At 34.8% G+C, this 19,254-nt stretch overlaps 1 protein-coding gene across 2 annotated transcripts in view; it reads right to left on the bottom strand.

Moving 5' to 3' along the window:
- Positions 1–19,254, bottom strand: part of NCAM2 (neural cell adhesion molecule 2) — a 321,807-nt gene that overhangs the window by 40,372 nt on the left and 262,181 nt on the right. For both annotated transcript variants that reach the window (XM_068911269.1, XM_068911278.1), the window contains exons 13-15: positions 14,230–14,349; positions 12,141–12,262; positions 4,045–4,225 (exon numbers count right to left, since the gene is read on the bottom strand). In XM_068911269.1, coding sequence (XP_068767370.1) covers positions 4,045–4,225; positions 12,141–12,262; positions 14,230–14,349 — 423 coding nt within the window. The remainder of the gene's footprint in view (positions 1–4,044; positions 4,226–12,140; positions 12,263–14,229; positions 14,350–19,254) is intronic.

Below are 19,254 nucleotides of genomic sequence, written 5' to 3'. Positions count from 1 at the left end.
GTTATCTTTTAACATCTTTCTTATCTTTTTTTTAAGATTCGTTTAATCTAAATCTGTAGATGTGTTTTTAGGTTGCAACAGTAGCGACTCAGACTGACAGCTATGATTTGGATATTTCTGTACCAGTCGTACAGTACAAAAAGCCAGGATCTCTATCTCTACACTACTAAGAGGGAGTAAATGGACCCATACCAACAGCCTGTGGTGTTAGCTCCCAGAGTGGACGGACTTTTGCTGTTCCCAGTGACACCTAGTCTCAGAGAATTTGTTATGGCTGCAGAGGTTTGTCTATGCCATGCTAAGACTGATAAAGAGCCGAGTCAAAGCAGCTCCTTTGAGATACTCTTTCTTCCCACAAGAGTAGAAGAAGCTAACCATGAAAGAGAACCTGCAATAAAATTTGCTAAAATAGCACATACATCAGTACTTAAAATCTGGTAAAGACTTCACCTATAGGAAAGCACATTGATGTTAGAGTTGCATCTGCCTCCAAGTACTGCAGATTAACATCTTGGTGAGATATTGGAAAGTATTAAACACTATGCTTAAAAGTATGCCTCTCTTTCTTCAAAGAAGGATTCTTAAACTTAAATACATGGTCATACACCTAAGTAAATAGTGAAATACAAAGATGCAATTGCTGACTGCAAAAAATAACTGGAAAAAGTAGGTAGTAAAACTTTATACATATATATATGTGTATATGTGTATGCACATATATATACATGCATACACATTTATCTAAATCCAAATGTCTTAACTTAGTCTACTTGCTGAGCATTTCTCAAAGACAAAGGATCCAGTGGTAAACACTTCTGAAAACCAAGTAACTTTTATTAGGTGGCCTAATAAATTCTTGGGAAGTAATTCACCAATTTGAGTGAGTCAGTGAATGGAGATTAGTGTTAGAGGCCAAGGAATAGAAATTTAAAAAGATAGTACTTCTATTTGGAGGCTGCTGGGGCCAACTACGTAAAAAATTAAAGAAGTGTCTGCCTCATTTATACACCTTGTTGATGCAAGACAGCAATTTGCAGCTTAAGACTTCTTGCTAGACCTAAGATGGGAAGATAATCATACGGTCTTACAAAATTTGACTACCAGACAGGTACTCAATAACTAGTTATCACTTCGCTAACAATTAGAAGATGTGGGTTCTCTGCCCACAGGAGTTGTGCACTCACAGAAAGTAGAGTTTTGGCTTCCAGGCCCTGACCTCCAGGATTGCTACTTAGGCATTTAATCCAGGTCCTTGAAAATGCAATCAGATTTCTTCTGCAGGAATCAGAACCAAAGTCTCATTTCTGGTGATAACTCCCATTTCCTTGGTAAGTCCCCATCAAAGGGCTTCAAACATGGTATCCTTGCCTCTGTCTCTCTCCAGCTCCCTAATTAATTATATTAGCTTTACACATTTTCACCACAATAGTATGTTAAGAGTAGCCACCCACCAATATAGTTATGGGATCCTAATACTCTCTTGGGAGAAGTAATACCCATGAGATTGTGTCCAGAGTATCCACAGATACCTTGGTTTTGAATGGCATTAAGAGGAACACAGAAGCACTCAGCTCAGCCAAAGTAGCATCACCCTGGGCATGTAGAGATGAAAAGCTTCAGGAGTCTTGGAAACTTTTGTAATAATCACTTAGGAATGATGTCTCAGTCATCACAGCTAAGTGAGCACAGGATAGCTGATGCTGATGCTGATTTCATTCTAAAGTCTATCTAATGCACTAATATCATCTAGTCTCTCTTTGGACCTAGCCGCAAACACTCAAGTTTCAAAGCAGATAAACAGGGCATCTGAGTTGGCTCACTGATATCAGAAAGTGTTAATCTGCTTAAAGCTAAGCATTTTATACACATTATCAAGTTTTAGAAGTGTAGGTTTATACCTTTGCAATAATGTAATATATTTTATTACTATATTGCGATAGTAATTATTTGTCATTTCAAAACAAGGTAAGTAATATTGACTCATGAATATGAATGTTATGGCCCCACTGATTTTAAGTGTAGTCTGACATACACATAAGAATCACCGACAAAACATTCATATGATGTGACTTTCACACCCTTTTCAGGCTTTGCAAAATCAGTTAGCAAGGAAACTAATTAGTTCACAACCATAAATGCAATAATGATTCATATAAAGAAGACTTGATGTTACATGCTGTAGCAGACCTTCCTTACAACTGCTTAGAGGTTTTGGGAAAGTACTGAAAGAAAAAAGTCCCTAACTATCTATAAAACTATGCTCAAATAACAATGTTCCATCTATATTCTAAAGCTAATTTAACTAATCTACTTTTTACTTGAACATCTAGAGACCATTTATGTGGACAGATCATGTTTCTGCCAGTTATGGCAGCTGTGGTAATTATACAGAATTCTTTAAATTATAACACGATTAAGTTAGATTACATTGCAAAATAAGTAAGGTTTGTGTAAAGGGCAAAACCATACACTAAACAGTTTCCAATGTGCAAAATTTAAAAATGCCTCATCCCTTTCATATAGTCTCTACCTAAATAAGGTTTTATTTACTTTTCTACTTGATAAATATTTTTCCTTCTTTGGGACAGTCAGTTTCTCTACATCTCTGTTCCCTTTTCTTTCTTGACCCTTAATTCAGAAATCTTAATTCTGAATGATGGCAATCACAAGGCACTATCTGTTCAAAATCAAGTAAATGTTTCCCTATGAAGGTACTGAATCCCAGTCAAGATGCAAAGCAACTCTCACATAAGCAATTTGAGGGCCTAAACCAAATATATGCATTATGACTGGATTTGTACCATTAATGAATTAAACCCAAGTAACAATGCTTCTAATCTCAACAGCTTGCTATAGAATACTGAGAACTGTAACACAGATCCTCAGATAACTTTCCTGAAAATATATTTTAAGAAAAGTTGAAAAATTAGTCGGTTATTCCAAATAGTGTGTGATTCTCTCACACTCACTGCCATATTACTCAGATCAGTGCGAGTCAGATGCTCAGATTCAGCACGAAACACAGTTATTGAAATGCTTTAACATTTTAATATATTGGCCATGATATTTATTTGGTAAGATTTCAATTTAACTGTAATACTGTAATCTACAGCACATAGAAAATATTATGTTAGAGGACTTAGCATCTGTTTTTAAAACGGTAACGATGACACTGATCTAATTTGGAATTTACTGTTTAAGATAACAGTTCACACACTAGATAAAAATTTTGAAATATCTTTCGCATAACTTTGATTTTATATAAATTACAACTAACTAGATAATGTCAGAAATTGCCACAATAATTTATATTTATTCTGGAATTAAAAAATCTTACATTGTTGCACCAAAATAGTTATATTATATTTATATTTTAGAAAGGGAAACACTAAAACTTTGTAAGTTGCTTACTGAAACACTCTTCATCACTATGCTGTTTTCACTTTTAAGTTTCAAACCTTCCTGTGTACACACTTAAAATTATGAACCATTTCTGTATATTTCAAAACTTGTAAATTGGATTGTTAGAGGGCTGTATGTTAACTAACCTTAGGTTAGTAATAGTAAGATACTATCTAAACAAGACTACTTAAAGTCTTAATCTTGCCAGACACTAAAATAAATACCTTTATTACATGTGTATCTTAAAGCACACGTATAATTACTTTGACTCGGACTGAAATCTAGGATTCTAACATTATTTACTTAAAACAGGGAAATATTCAGTGCAAGAGAACTTAAAAGATATAGTGAATCTGTTAAATATTAATCTTTTATTAATTACCATCACCTGGGTTGAAAAGTCAATGTTTGTTCTGCACTTACCAATGACTTTATTGGTAAGAGCAAAGTAGGAAACAAGCCCCATTTAAGGACTTTTAATCTACTTTTTTTTTCTGATAATAGAAAAGAGGGAGTCAGGCTTTGTTAAAGATGACTTCAGTTACCTTACACGTAAGTTAAGAGACTGTTCAACCACACACATTGATGTATTATGAGTAGTAAACAATTTTATAAAGAGAAAACATTCTTAAATTAACTTACCTGTAATAATGTTGGGCTTTGGTGGCATGCTGAATTCATACAACGTTGGTTCAGAATAACCCAACCTATTGGCAGCTGTAATTTGTACTTCATAACCCATGGTCCACTGAAGATGCTCTAGGATGATGTGGTCTCTACTACCCTGCACTTTTTTCTCTAGCCACTGGTCTTCCTTATCTTTCTGTAAAGATGTAAATATTAGTTTAAATTCTCAAAAATTCTTGTATTGTTTATCTAAACTGTATGTCTATATGATATATAAAAAATATAGAATTTCATTTCCAAAGGTTATGAGGATTCAAACCATACAATCCTGGAGTTCTGCGCTTTGTATAATTTTGACCAGTCCTATTCAGGTTTCCACAAGTTGGATTCGGGGATTTTGTAGCAGGCAATCATTTTTTAACTTTTTAGCCTCAATTTGTACTTTGCTCAATTACCGATGTTTATCTTAGGGAAGAGCAGGATTATTATTTATATATTCTACTATGAATAAATTTTTAAAAGGTTTATTTTATACAGATATTTCAATTTATTCTAATCAATGCTCTTTAAAAGAAGCTTCCCATCAAAGCCAAGGTGAATAGTTCACAAATGCAAGCTGTGCTTATACCATATAGAAATTATATACTGAAAACATATACTAACTTTACCAGTATGTGGTACAACACATTGCAAAGAAGATTATATGCAGTAATATAAAAATCATTAAGAAATCAGGCAGTCCTATGTTTACACTAGTGAGAGGATACTCGTCAATCAGTACAATGGTGTTCTAGAAAAAAAAAGGGTTCTCATAATTTAGATAATTATAAATCGCCTATACAAAGGGATCATATGAGGACTTGAGGTGCAATCTTAATTCTGACATTTCATAAATCTGGGGTGCTTACCTTTGCAGTCTTTTCTTTTAGTATTTTGAGTGCATAACGTTTTTTAATTATTCTTTATAAAAATGAGAATTGACGAATACTAATTAGGTACATGTATAAAACAATATATACTGGAAAACACAACAGTGATCTTGTTCAAAAGAATATCAATGGCTGTCACTAACAATCCATGCAGCCCAACTCTTACTACGCTCTGAGGTACAGTACAGTGCCAACCACTGTGGCTGAAGGCCAAATCCTGGCCATCCCCCACATAACCCATACAACAACATAGACAGTTAAAAGGACAAAATCTTTCTGAAAGAAATCCTTCAGTTACAGGAGAGCATGGCTTTTTGCTACAGACCACTATGCTTCTCGGCAACTTATATTCAGACTCTTTGCTGAAGCATCTTCCTCTTTACTGATACAATTGTCAAAGAAATTAGCATCTAAATTAGGTAGCTCTTAGCCCACTCGTGCTGCTTCTGTATGTTCTTTTCATGCTCAGTCTTCAGAAAATAGTGTGACAAACTAAGCTCCCTTATGTGCACTTCTGCAATAACTTATTTCCCATCAGCACTGAGCGTGATGATTCTTCCATACAGACTTTGCCTTTTGTTAAGCCCTTTCTACTCCTTCTGGAGTCATTGGGCATTGGTGCTGATTTGTTAGCCCTGGGAATGAACACAGGCACACATACAATTCAGTAACATATCTTTTCAGGAACATCCGCAGTAAGGTCAAAGTGGCTACTTGCTGCAGCAGTAGGCCAACTAAAAGCATCAGAATGGCGGTAACATTATAAATGATGAAAAAAACAAAAAAAAAAGAAACTAATTTACTCACCATACAGTGAAATTAGTATTTTCTCAAAATGATATTTTCTAAATAAAGTGACTCAGTATTACTCCTCCTGGATAACTTCTGTTGCAATCATCTGACATTTCACTGCATGAATCCACTTATCTCTTCACTATATTATGCGATTTTTCAAAATGTACTTCATGTAACTGTTAAAAAGAATTACTACTGATTGCAATATACACATGCAAATACTCCTTACTAATGTTAGGAACAGCAATGTTATGTTGTACAGTATTTTAGTACTTGTTTATATTGGTGAGGTTTGGGAGTTTAGAAAAAAATATATCTAGATTCCAAAGAATATCCACATGACAAAATCAGAAGGTGAACTCATTACGATTTTGGTGTGCATGTACAGACGTGTGAATACAATGAGGGATTCTGAAGAGGTTCAGAACCACAGAAGAAGGGGAAAAAAATCTGAATTGAAAAATAAAAGTTCAGGCTAACAGGATTCCTGCAAGTGAAAGAGACAGTATTATGAACAGATATGACTATATTTTCAAAACAAAAAGAATCATATGTCATGAATAGAATGAACTTAAGATTTGGAAGGAAAACTATCCAGTTTTCCGTATGAGATTGCTCTTCTGTAGAAACAAAATTCAGTGAAAAGGCAGCTGTTCTGCAACTTGGTCAGTTGAAGTCAGAATTGATCATGAAAGAGTGGAGAGGTGAAAGTATACCTGCATGCATTGCCAGAGAAGTGCTGTCCAACTTTTAGTTCAAAGTGAAGATAACTGGTGGATTGAGACAAATGAAACAGACAAAACCCAAGTACCGAACTCAAAGGCAATGCAATGTTTTATAAAGACTGACAAGCACAAGTTAAGAGAAAGAAGAATAAAGAAAATGTGTGGAGAGCAAGCTGTCTTCTCCTAACGACAAATCAATCAAGTTTTCCAGAATTTGGCCTACATTTGGCATCTTAAAGAAAAGAGAGAACAACTGAAATGACCTTCACTATAGCTGTTACTTCTTATGCATTTTCAAGTATTTTTTAATAAGTAGAGCTGAGTAACACATCCAGAGTTATTTTACTATTAGAGTGGAAATGGAAAGAGAGGGGTGAGAACACAAAAGTCTGGCAGTTAGTTCTTTCTACAAATCTCCCTGTTTATACTAAGGCCCTTTAATTGGTGGCTTGAGAAATAGAAAACAGAACTATAAAAGAAGAGTCATATCTTCTTAGTCTGTTCTATTACTAATAATGCTTAAAATTTATAGAAAGTTTTACATATGTGCAGTGTTTTACAAGTGAAAGACAAAGTTTTAAATCATGAATCACAGTCTAATTTGAGGGGTGAGCTAATATAGTCTTGAATCAGCATTTACTATTAGCAGTTTTACCATTAATATGCACCGACAAATGCACATTTTCAGACACTGCAATTAGATTTGCGACCTCAGAGACTAAACCGGCCCTTTATTTTCATTTTGCTTTGTTTTCTGTAATGCCAGACTACTGCTTTACAGTAGGTCACTGATGCTGTGTGCTTAACCAATGACTGACAACTCAAGGACCTTACTGCCCTCTTCCATTACTCATAAGCCTTAGATTCGCCCTCTCCTCTCCCCAGTATAAGCCTTTAGTTGAAACTAACCTGTGACAATGCCACAGACTGAAGACACTTTTAAAAAATATTATTTCTTAATTACTTGCATTTTATCTTTGAATATAAGCCTCAGCCAAATTTATCTCATGTCTAAGAGCTATACTTGTAAGACAGCTGTGAATAACCAAAGCATCTAAATACCTTGACAAAAAAAAGAATAAAATGAGCATTGTGAAATTCTAATCTACCTTGACTTAACTGCTTCCCATAACTGAGGCCACATCTGACAGCAGTGGAAGTAATGAAGGCAATCCACTGTTTAGGCACCTAACTGTTTACTAGTCTAGAATAAAATATCTGTCTCTCTAATGGCCATTTTATATTGTGCCTAAGATACATTCTCTGGGAACTCATAAATCCTCAGATAGGATGCACCAGAAAAGAAAGTGGCTTACACTGTAATGAGTGAGGAACAAACAGTAATTAACCCCCTTCAGCCTCTTCCTTCTCCATCCTCCCTAAATCATTGCACTGAAAATTCAGATCAAGACAGACCTATTACTACAGTGGCCACTCTGATAGGAAAAAAGTGGCAGGAAATGCCTTACTGTCTTGAAACTTGTCAGGAAAAAAATAAAGAAACCCTTAAGAAAGGCTATTAAAGAGTTTAAAGCAGTGTGACTTCACAGGGCAAGAACTAATCACATTAAGAGGGTGCTTTATAGGTCTAGGTGATATTTTAGAGGAAGCAATAGAAGATTAATGCTGAACAGATAGCACAAAATGGCTTTTAATGTACATTGTGTTAATGTGCAGTGTAGGTTCAAGAATGTGGCAGCTAAAGTGGAACTCGGATGCAATATCTGTAGATATCTCAGAGAGGGACTAAATGAGAAATTGTACATTTTAAAATTATTCATATTTACAGAACTTTATTCTAGCACATATAAAGCAACAAAATGAGCACAGTCCTCCGTTGATGCACACAACCTACAAATCAAACTGTTGTCAGTGCCAAATTTCAGAGCTTTAACAGTAACATTGTTATGGGTCAATATAGAGAATAATTTTTAGGCCTGCAAAAGTTAATCGTTTCCTCCAGACATCATTATAGATGCAAAAAGAGAAGAAAAAGAAATTTAATGCTGTTTTTTTTAAAGAATAATTTTAATGTGATTTTTGTTGCCCCTACCTAAAAATGTATACCCATAAAAGATGGATATTTTTATTACTTCTTTCTAATTCTAAATTTTTACTGAAATTTGGCATGGCAAGAAAAAGTAAAACCTTTTTTTCTAGCTTGCTACTGGTATTTTGTGACCTGAATGTATAGAAACAGAATTTCCTTTTCCAACCACTCTGAAATCTATTCCAGTACTTGTTATTTAAGCATTATGAGATAGGATAGAATATGGTACTGTAATAATAATTAAAGGTTTGTAACAAATCTCTTCAAACTAATACACTGATTAGCAGGAATTGAATGAATGCATTAGCAGGAAACTGCGGGCATATGCACCAAGCACAAATTGACAATTGTAACACAAGCAGCTATAGAATAACTGCCTCAGTCAAAATGCACTGGACTAACAAGCACATATTTTGCTCATGACTATATGAGAGTCACGTGTAAGGAACTCTTCCTATACGGTGATTATGCATTGTTTGCAGGGTGCCTCTGGTCCCTTTAACCTCTGTAATACTGAAGGAATATTACTTTGTAATGTTACTTGAAATGGAAGGCCGTTTGCTGTGTTATAGCCTGCTTTCCCCTCGCAGCTTTGTACGCTGCCACCCAATCACCCTCAGTCGCTCTGTGGCAGTTTCTTTCCTCTGATATGCCAAGTGCTCTTGTCTTCCTGGCCTTCTTTATCTCCTCACCCTTCGCTTTGTAAGCTCTCAGTCTATAATGTCATGCTACGATCTCTTCAACGTTTCCCTCAAAGCTTTTCGTTCATCACTATAGAGCCTAGTGGATGCCAAAGTGGAGAACAGACATTCACACATCCAGTACCCATTTTACCAAATACGTACATGCAGAAAGCCTAAGAATCAGCCATTGTGCAACACCAGCACCAGTCACTCGTGCTCCAGTGAGCACTAGCAGCATCATAAACAGGAACAAACAATTGGGAGTTTGAGTGGGTCTCCAAGAAAATTATACAGTTATGATGAGAAAAGTGGCCCAGGGGACCACCTCCTGCACTGGACAGGATGCTCGTCCGAGGATCTCCATCATTTCTTTCCCAAGTTGGCTATCGCGGAGGAGTTTTCCCTTCGCACTCTGTTTGTCTCCTCCTTTTTTTCCTAGGGTAACTTTGCAGTCAATATATGCCATCAGGTATGGACCCCAATAGCGAAGCTTTGTGCATGTAAGCCTGTGTTAACCTTTTTTGTGCAACAACATAAGTCATTATGGGGCAGCTACTCATAATAATTGCATAGTACTTACTTCTCCAGAATACAGAATAAAATGTGATGCTTCTTAATTATCTTAATTACAGGTAATAAGTCCTTCCCCTAACATGAATAAATTAATGCTAGGAAAGCAAAATTTGGTAGAAATAAAATATATGATTCCTGGGAGGGAAAAAAAAAAAAAACAACTTGCAAATTACCCTGGACCAGATAGTTTTGCTGTATCTTAAAAAGCTGTTCCACTCCCAGGTTTAACAAGATATGTGTAAAACTTAAATATGAAGGAACTGATCCTTAATAAGATATGAGTTGTTATGAAGCATGAAAAAAAAAGCCACTGATATAGAGACTGTTATCTAATATGCTCTTTAAACATGTAAGCAAATACATTTGTCCAGGTGCTAGTAATGAGGCTGGCAGGAGTTACAGAAAAGCTAATAAAATAGAACCAATGGGGAAGATAGAAGAAAAGTAGTCAACAGATAATTAAGAACTTTAAATAGCATCCATTCATTCTGATTAAAACACCATAAAATTATTATTGTGCTTTTTTTGTTGCATGGAGGTCTTTAATTTAGTCAAATTGCTTTTTCAATTGGAAGCTCAAGGAGAGATGGATTTGAGGTCCAAATAAAAACGTTTTTTCCCTAACCTTTTAAGTTTCAAGTTAATGACTAAACTGTACATTTATCTTTCAACAATAAACACGAAAAGTAATCTTCTATGTAATAATATTATACCTTAGTCAAAATACTAGATCGAAATCAAGTTTCCAAGTTTATTCAGGATAAATCCAAATTTATTTAACTTACTTAAAAACTGCATGAATATATACTGCATGAATATATACTTAAAATCATACCTTGACACTAAATTTTAACCATTTGTGTTTTCTTATCTTCCCATGTATGAATACTTAGAATACTTAATCTAACTAGGAAGCTTATTCCCACAAAGCTATATTGTATCTTTTTTCTTGCATATTTTACTACCCTATCTCTTCTTTAAAATACCTTTTCTTCTTCTCTGAAATCCGCTGTACATTCATGGGACTGAAAGCCATTTAAGAAGGTCAGTTAAGATTTAGGGATCAGTGATAAACCAGAATAACTGCTGGTTATTCCCTTAGTCTGCTCCTGAAAGCTCTACCACCTTTTTCTCAATTGATTTTGAGTGACCAATCTTCTCTGGTTATACTTAGATTAGGAAAATCACTTTACATGCCAAGTTTAGAACTTGGATAGGCCCAGAGCTAACATCAAAAAGTTCCATTATAAGAAACATCAGGAAATGTAACAAAAACTATTGGGTTTTAAACAGGTTCAGCATTTACTTTCTCAAAGGTTGCTAATTTCCATGAAATACCTCACTACCTTCTGTTTAATGTGTCTAAATATGTAGTGCTTTATGCCTAATCTCTTTCAGACTCTTGAAATAGATGTGTAAGGCTGCTATTATACTCTAGTAAAATGTCTTCTTACTCGGTCTAGTCAGATAATCATGGGTCAGTGGCAAGTGGTAAGAACCTCCTAAAAGAATATGAAAAAGTTATTAGAAATGCATACTTTTGAATTCAATTCATTGCTTTTGCCAGCTGTATTCTACTAAATCATTTGTGACCATTTCATAGTATATCAAAGAAAGGAAAGACATTTGAGCTACTTTAATGAATAAGAACTCTCAGAAAGCTATCTACTTTCCACGGAAGATAAAAGAAGAGTTACACATTGCAAAAGAGACTGTTTTCTAAACTTGCTAGAATACCAGCTGTTAGAAGACCAATAAACTCTGCAAGATAGCTGTTAAAGACCTGAAACACACACTGAAACACATGAAAGTCCTAGCAACTTGTAAATTATTTGGCTTTTTAAACTAACTCTTGGAATCTAGAAAGACAGAAAATACACATCCTGACCAGATGATTAATTTCATTTAAATTAGAGAACTGCAATACAGTCTCTAGCACTTCTCTATAAACAGATACAGCTATAAGAGATGATCAATTTGCTTTTCAAATAAATAGTCTTTAGTTATGTAACGTTCCTATCTGCTAATCTCCTACACTGAACGCAATGTTTTTCGCTTGCCATGTAACACCAGGTAACAAAACAAAGAATATAGTAAGTTTTCTTGTTAGTATGACCTTTCCATTATACATTTAGGAGAAGGAGGAGCGTTTTTTGCTTGCTTGCTTTTGATAATCTGGCCTTAGCAGCCTAGTCACAAGGCAAAACACAATATACTCTATTTTAGATGTTTTTTCTACATTTTAAAGCATTCAAACCATTTTGTTACATTTCAAATTGTATCAACAACATTCTCTACATTAAAAGCAGATATTACTAAGCAAACCCCACCTATTTTGATTAACTGAAATACTTACACTTCTGTATTTCACAATATATTCCAAAATGGGGGCACCTCCATCATCTTGTTTAGTTATGCTAAGTTTAAAACTCTTGCCACTTCCTGGTTGTCCATGAATTGATGGAGGGCTTGGCTCCCCTAAGCAAGGAAGAAAAAATTTGATAAAAACAATTCGGCAATGAGATAAATCTTAAATGATGGCTAGAAGTCTGTCCATAAAATTATTAATCCAAATCTTTTAAATCAGTATGACCCTTCCAAGCACTGCAGAACATACTAACAAATGTGTTAGATGTTTTGCTTAAGGTGTGTTCTACCCTGGATTAATAATTTCACACAAGAAACAAAAAGATACAAAAGTACAAAAGAGGTCTCAGTTTCTTTGATTTGACTTCTGATGCTTTCAAATGTAACTTAATTCAGAAATTATTTAGCCATCAATTTGACAATGCTGGCAAGCTGCAAGCTATACTCCAGCAAAGTGAGTGTACATATCCTTAATACTAAACTTAACACTGAGCTTCAGTCTTCTGTGTGAGATCTAAATTGTAATACTGATACTCAGATAATAATTTAGTCTTTGATAATTGTGCTGTGGCAAAATTAGATACTTTTAGAGTACAAAATAACAAAAATCGGCTTTATTACGAATAAATGTAAAGAATAAGATTATCAAAAGCAAAGAAAATGTTCTCAACAATGAATGGATAAAAATCATCTTAAATGTACATATTAAAGGGTTAATAGATTATACCACTTGGCCAACAGCATTTCACTGATTAATTATCATTTATAAATACAATGCCTATTATCAAGTTTTATATCAGATCTCAGATGACCATGTTTTGTCACGTGGAAGTGTCTTCAAAATATCTGTGACTTTCCATTCGCTCAGACAGATCCTGTTTCTTTAGAAACAGTTGTAATAATTGTAATATTTGTGTTTGCCCCTTGTTTTAAAAAAAAAAAAAAAAAACCCAAAACTGATTTAAATCTCAATATTCAATTTGCTTAGCTTTCTATCAGGTAGTATATCTATCAGTTCTACTAGTTTCTATCACTTCTCTATTGGGTATAATGTGCCATATGAATGGCACAAATCGTTTTACTTGTCATTCAATATATTTAGAATATCCATACAATTTAAACAAAAAGAAAATTGAAAGCTGCCAAGTTACAGGTTTTAGACAGAAGAAACCTATCAATAAGAATAGAACATAATAACATGGGGAAAATATTTTATGTTCTTTGTAGTTGGGTGACTTTTACTGTTCATTCCATTAGTTGCAGATTATAGTATTCTTAACTATATTAAATAATGCTCTACTCTGAAAATTGTTCAGTTGCAGCAGACTATTAGAGACTGGTCTACTGACAGTGCCTGACATATTTTGGCGTATCTATTTCAAAGATATACAAAGCCATTTAGTAGTTCTTTATTTTTCTTCTCTCCTTGTATTTCATTTATTTATTATTGTTTCTATTTAAAAATAATTTGGGGAGGATACTTTTCATTAGCCTGTAACATTTAAATCTGAATTTCTTGCCTATGAGGTTCACAACTAACATGGAAGTGGCTTTGTAGCATTTGCCATTTTCATGTAATCCTAGTTTATATGGTTTATTCTCATCATTTTTCTATAGCTTATGATTTCTATTTGAGGCTGGATAACCACAAAACTCTTGGCAGCATAACTTACTTAAGAAATATCTTCTTAAAATGTCAATTCCCTTTGCATACAGCCTATAATAACCCGGGTATAACTGAAAAAATGTCCTTAATCTTTCCTAATATCTTTCATGTCTTCTTCTCTAAACATCAAGATATGGCTAAGTCTTATAAAATATAAATAGCAGGAGAAATTCTCCAATTTAAATTCATCCATATTACTTTAGGGGTGCAGGAAGAAGGGGAGCAAAACATGATTTTTGAGAAATTTACAATCTTACGAAGACTGATGTTATATACTGAGAAGCACAAGCTTTTCCTTAAGTATAAATAATATTATCCACAGTGAATCACATTTTAAATTATTAGCTGATCTGAAGGTTACATACTCTCATAAGTATTTGCATTTTCATTTAATAGCACAGATATTACTCACGGACAGGTAAGGTCTGAAAGATCTCGATTTTGCTATATTCTCCTTGCCCTTTTCCATTAACAGCAGCTATTTTGATTTCATATGTCGTATTTGGTTCCAAATTGCTCAGAACAACCATTGCTAAAGGAAGGAAAGAAAAATATGGAACAAAGTTTGATTAGGCAATACATTGAAAAAAAGGAAGGCAATTTTGTAATTTGTTTGCTTCACCTGCAAGTAGGTGCCCAATTTTTAAACAGTTAATTGTTCCAAACTATTAGCTGCCTTGTTCAGTGCCAACAGTCTACATTTTTTTAATCTGCATAAACGTTGTTGTGTTTTGAAGGAATTTTGTGTTGGTGTTACAGAAATCATAGGCAACAATTAAGGAACTTGATGATGATAGATATTTTATGTTCAGATTACCAGCACAAGAGAACCAAACCTGGAAAAAAATGATGCAAGTTTCCGTATTCCTAGCTGGCAATGGACTCTTTGGCATCTGACATACATTCAAGTCATTTTCACACAATTCACGGCTTGCCATTTCTCCCTCATGGAAAGCAGTACCAACCATCCTTGGTCTACATTCCTTGATGGAGCTACGTGCACATTATTGTGAATTATTGATGTTATGCTCTGAAAGTTCAACCATATATCACTCAAGATCTAAAATAACAGGTTCTCATGATGATCAAAGAAAGATTTTTGAGTTGTCTACTAAGGATCTGAAATTGAACTAAGCATGTCTGTACATATTTAAGAAGAGGTCTATGGGGAAGCACATTAAGTTATAATGAACAAAGTGATTCAGGAAGAAAATAGGTTTGAACTTAGGATTTAAAGCCAGTATTCTTGTAACTTGAGAGACAACACAATCCCTTCCCCCAGTATCCAGAAGATTTCCTAGTAAGATGTCCATCAGTAAGTACCATGCTTTCGGAAATCAAGACTGACCCTCGGTGGGAGTATTCCATGCATCTGAGCACACCTCTGGAACTCCAGCTGAAGATGATATCAAAAGCAGAAAACAAGGGGAAGAACTTGCCCGAAAGAAAATTGTACAGTTTCAAGAATACAGTTATGCTGACAGCATACAGCAACAAATCTAGAAATGAAATCCAGAAAAAGGATGTTGCATTCCATGATCATCTATGGGAATGTAGTATTGGAGATTATGTTACCACTGCATATTACTAATACCAATGCTGCACACGCATGTGGAAGCTTAGATCCGTAATGAGTCCTTTGACCATGACCCTGTCTTTACAAGAAAACTTTTATTTTGTTGTCTCTACAGCAATCGTCTGCTTGCTGTTTGCCACCTCTGTGGTGAGCTCTCCAGAGGTCAGGTTCCTACTGGGGAATGGCACACACTGGATGAACTGGTCGAAGCACGTCACTATTCGTCTTGCTCAGAAAAACAGGGACTGTATGATCTTACAAGAGGACATAGAATTGCAGTGTCTTGAGAAAGAGCCAGTTCTCTCTTTGCCAGGCTCTACGGAGCCTAGTTTCTTTTCGTTATAGAAGACTATTCTAATAGTTGCTTTAGGCTTGCTTTTCAAGTTTTATATTTAATGAAAGTATAATTATTTCTGTCATCACTCTTTGCTATTCTTTTGAGTCCAGATGTACTATAATTTCTCTTTCATTTTTCTTTTAGTTTCCACAGCAGACAGAAGTCCCATTACTAGCGGAGCTAAATGGATTCAATGAATTTTGGAAAAACAGTAACTTTCCCATTCCATGCTTTATTATGAGTACTTTGCCTGAATTTGCCACTGAAACATGATAACCATTTTCTTACAAAGAAAAGAGTAGTATTGTGGGTTTTCCAGCACTTTTAGTTTTATCATTTTCATAAGATTCAAACTATAAAAAGAACCATATCATGAAAAAACAAAGTGCCATCATGAGAATAAGAATCAAATTTGGAGAAGAAGAGAAAGATTATGATATATAACATTCAGCTATGGTTAGATGAAATTTAAAAACATAAAACAAGCAGTAGCAGCGTTTGATTTGCCTTTCAGCCATGATTACTTTCCAAGGCTGAATAATTTCATTGAAAATAAACCTTGGGGCATACTAAAAATTAGTGTTACTGTAAATGTTTTTAAAATTTAAACAACATCAAAGCATGGCTATGAGTCTACACTTAATAAAATGTGAATGTGTTAACTACATAAAACCTAAGGATCCAGTTCTGTAAACACTCGAGTGAGTCCTGGGGCCTATTTAAATGAATAAAATTATTTACATATGCAGTATTTAAAGAATCAGTGTCTACTTTAAAATCCCCTGCACAGCTACAGTGATTCTCACAAATACATTTACAGAATTAACCCAACTAAAATCTGATGGCATGACAGACTCAAAAACTGGCACCACTTGGTATTGGTAATGGTATGCTGTGGATACCTTTACACAGGAAATAAATTACTAGCTATATTCTCCAGGAAAAAACAACGAAATGAAAACAAAAAATGCATGTTGCTTATCAGAATACTTTAGACAGTCCAGGCATAAAAGACAATATAGAATAATTGTGCTAGATAAAAGGAATTATCCCATAGTATAAAACAAATGTGCAGGGCTTAAAATAAACTAAGAGTAGGGAAAGCTGTCACTGCCTGCTAAACATGCTTTGTATTTTTGAAATGATATGCTGGGAATGGAAACAAATTCTTAATAAAGTAGTTTAATAGTCAGCTTTCTTTTAAGGTTTGTGTCTTTCATCTAAGCATAAAAACGGCTTATTCATCTTTCCATGTACAAATTAAATTCTTTTTATAGAAGGAGTCCATAGCTCGCAGTCCTGGCCACAGCAGGTATTTTGATCACAGTTTTCAATCATCACTGAAGTAATAAACTTCAAAATTTCCTATCATTTTCTGAAAGAAATATAGGAATTTCATTTTAAATATAAGAATGTGAAAAAACTGATTAACTGTATACCACTGTGTGAATAATGCTGCTGGCAATAATATCAAGTCTCAAAGAACTGAGGCTGCTTAATCATATTCAGTCTTTTTCTACCTCCCCTATCTACCTATGTTTTCACACTAGCTACCTAATCATAGCACCTATATGCTTTATCTGAAGTATTCCACTTTGCAGACTAACTGATTTTACAGCGATTCTTCACATAGTAACTGCTTCTGTTGAGGAGCAGCCTTGGAGGAATTACTCCAGGGAGGAAAAAGTAGAAGATTGTCTTGCCAGTTCTGCAGGCATAGCGGGACTCAACATGACACAGAATAACTCAGGTCTCAGTGTTTTGACTTGTGAGAAGCCAGACAGGGAAGATGCACATTGCATGGAAGCCTTTCAGGAGATCATAACACAAGAAGTAACAGGTATTATGGTTCTGTTTTCATTTACTGTATAGAGAATTTAAAACAAAATGCTTTATACTCTTTCTGAAACAGTAGGTAAAGAACAGGTGGTGTTTTTTTGTACTCCATAATAAAAACAAACAAACAAACAAACAAACTGATAACAACCACAGAAAACAACCACAGACAACGACCATGACAAAATTCAGTTCAACCTATTTGTGGCAGGAATCCTAAAGCTTAATGTTAAAGTCCTTATTTTTGATTGTAAAGATTCTTCTAATTTGCAAGCAGATCTAACATGTTAAAGGGTTTACACAGTACAGAAAAAGCCACAGAATGATGGCTATATTAGATATATTATAGAAAAATTACAGAAACTCCATAATTAGTGGTCAAACTACTTCAAATATGGAGCGTAAGCACTTCAGCTAGAAAAATTTAGTTTATTATTACGATTTTAAACTGCTATCAAGAAGAACTATAGGAAAAAGCAATGTTTGACACAAGATTTGCTGTGAAATGATTTGTACTATAAATCCAAGTAACTATACAAAAACCTAAAAACCAGCATCTGATTTTCTGGTCCAGGGCTAGGTTGCTTATATTGCCTGGTTATATTAGAATGAGAGGGACATTGTCTGGAATATCAAACTGTCCTATTCCCAAAGAAAATCTAGCTCAGAAATCATTAAAGGACTGTGATGCATTACGTAAACCATCACCAAAACAAGGAAGGTTAGGGAACTAATGGTACGGATACACTACCTTAACCACAAAGCAGATCTTAGCTGCTTTGCTGACCACAAAGCAGGTCAGTTAACAGAAATATCATTTACATCAATACAATGTTTTCATTGGAGAGCTACCTGCTGCACAGAACAATGTTCTTCTAGTTCCTGACTTCAGCTTTTTGCAGACATCAGATCTTAACAAAGTAGGATATCAATCTACCTCGAAACACAGTAGTTGAGAGCTATCATTGCTGAAATATCATCTTCTCTCATATGTATTTCAGATAGTGGTAGCAGTGCAAAATTTCTGTCTAAGAAGCACTGCAGATTTTAGGAAGTTTTTTTGCTATTCCTTTCCCTCTAGTCTAAATCCTTATTATGTACACAGACTGAATACAGAGCAGGTTTGTAAGTGGAGTGCTTTGATTTAGCAGTATTTTGCTGCAGCTCTTACACACAATTGACTACTCTTAAGAAAAAACAGAGTCTCCTGGAAACATATGAATCTCTTTCAGAGGAAAAAGTGAAGAGCATTTTTATGACTTTTAAATAGGTTTCTCTTTGTGATGATGACCCACAGTCTTTTAAGGTCAGAAGACAAGGACATGGGAGGAGAGCTGTGAGGAAATTCTGGTAGTGCAACATCGAGCTTCTGTATAAACGTCTCAGAATTTTGTAGCTGTCACACAATTTGAGGAACTTCTCCTAAAACCTTGGTCTCCGTGGGTTGGCCATCGTGCTTTTGTCCAATTTAAGTGCTTGTGCAATGGAAGGAAGAGTGTAAAAACTGTTTTTCTACCTGTGCCTCAAAGAGTTAGCTCACAGAATTGTTGCCAAAATAAAGTTAGAAATTGCCCCAGGGTAAAAATACAGGAAAAAACAGATAAACAAGGATTTTGCTACAAAACAGGAAACATTCATCTGCAGAAACAGTCATGCTTTCTCAGTTCCATCTGTCTGCTTTGCCCAAA

Source organism: Struthio camelus, chromosome 1 (assembly GCF_040807025.1).
Source record: "Struthio camelus isolate bStrCam1 chromosome 1, bStrCam1.hap1, whole genome shotgun sequence".
Taxonomy (NCBI): domain Eukaryota; kingdom Metazoa; phylum Chordata; class Aves; order Struthioniformes; family Struthionidae; genus Struthio; species Struthio camelus.
This window is presented reverse-complemented; position numbering and strand designations above follow the sequence as displayed.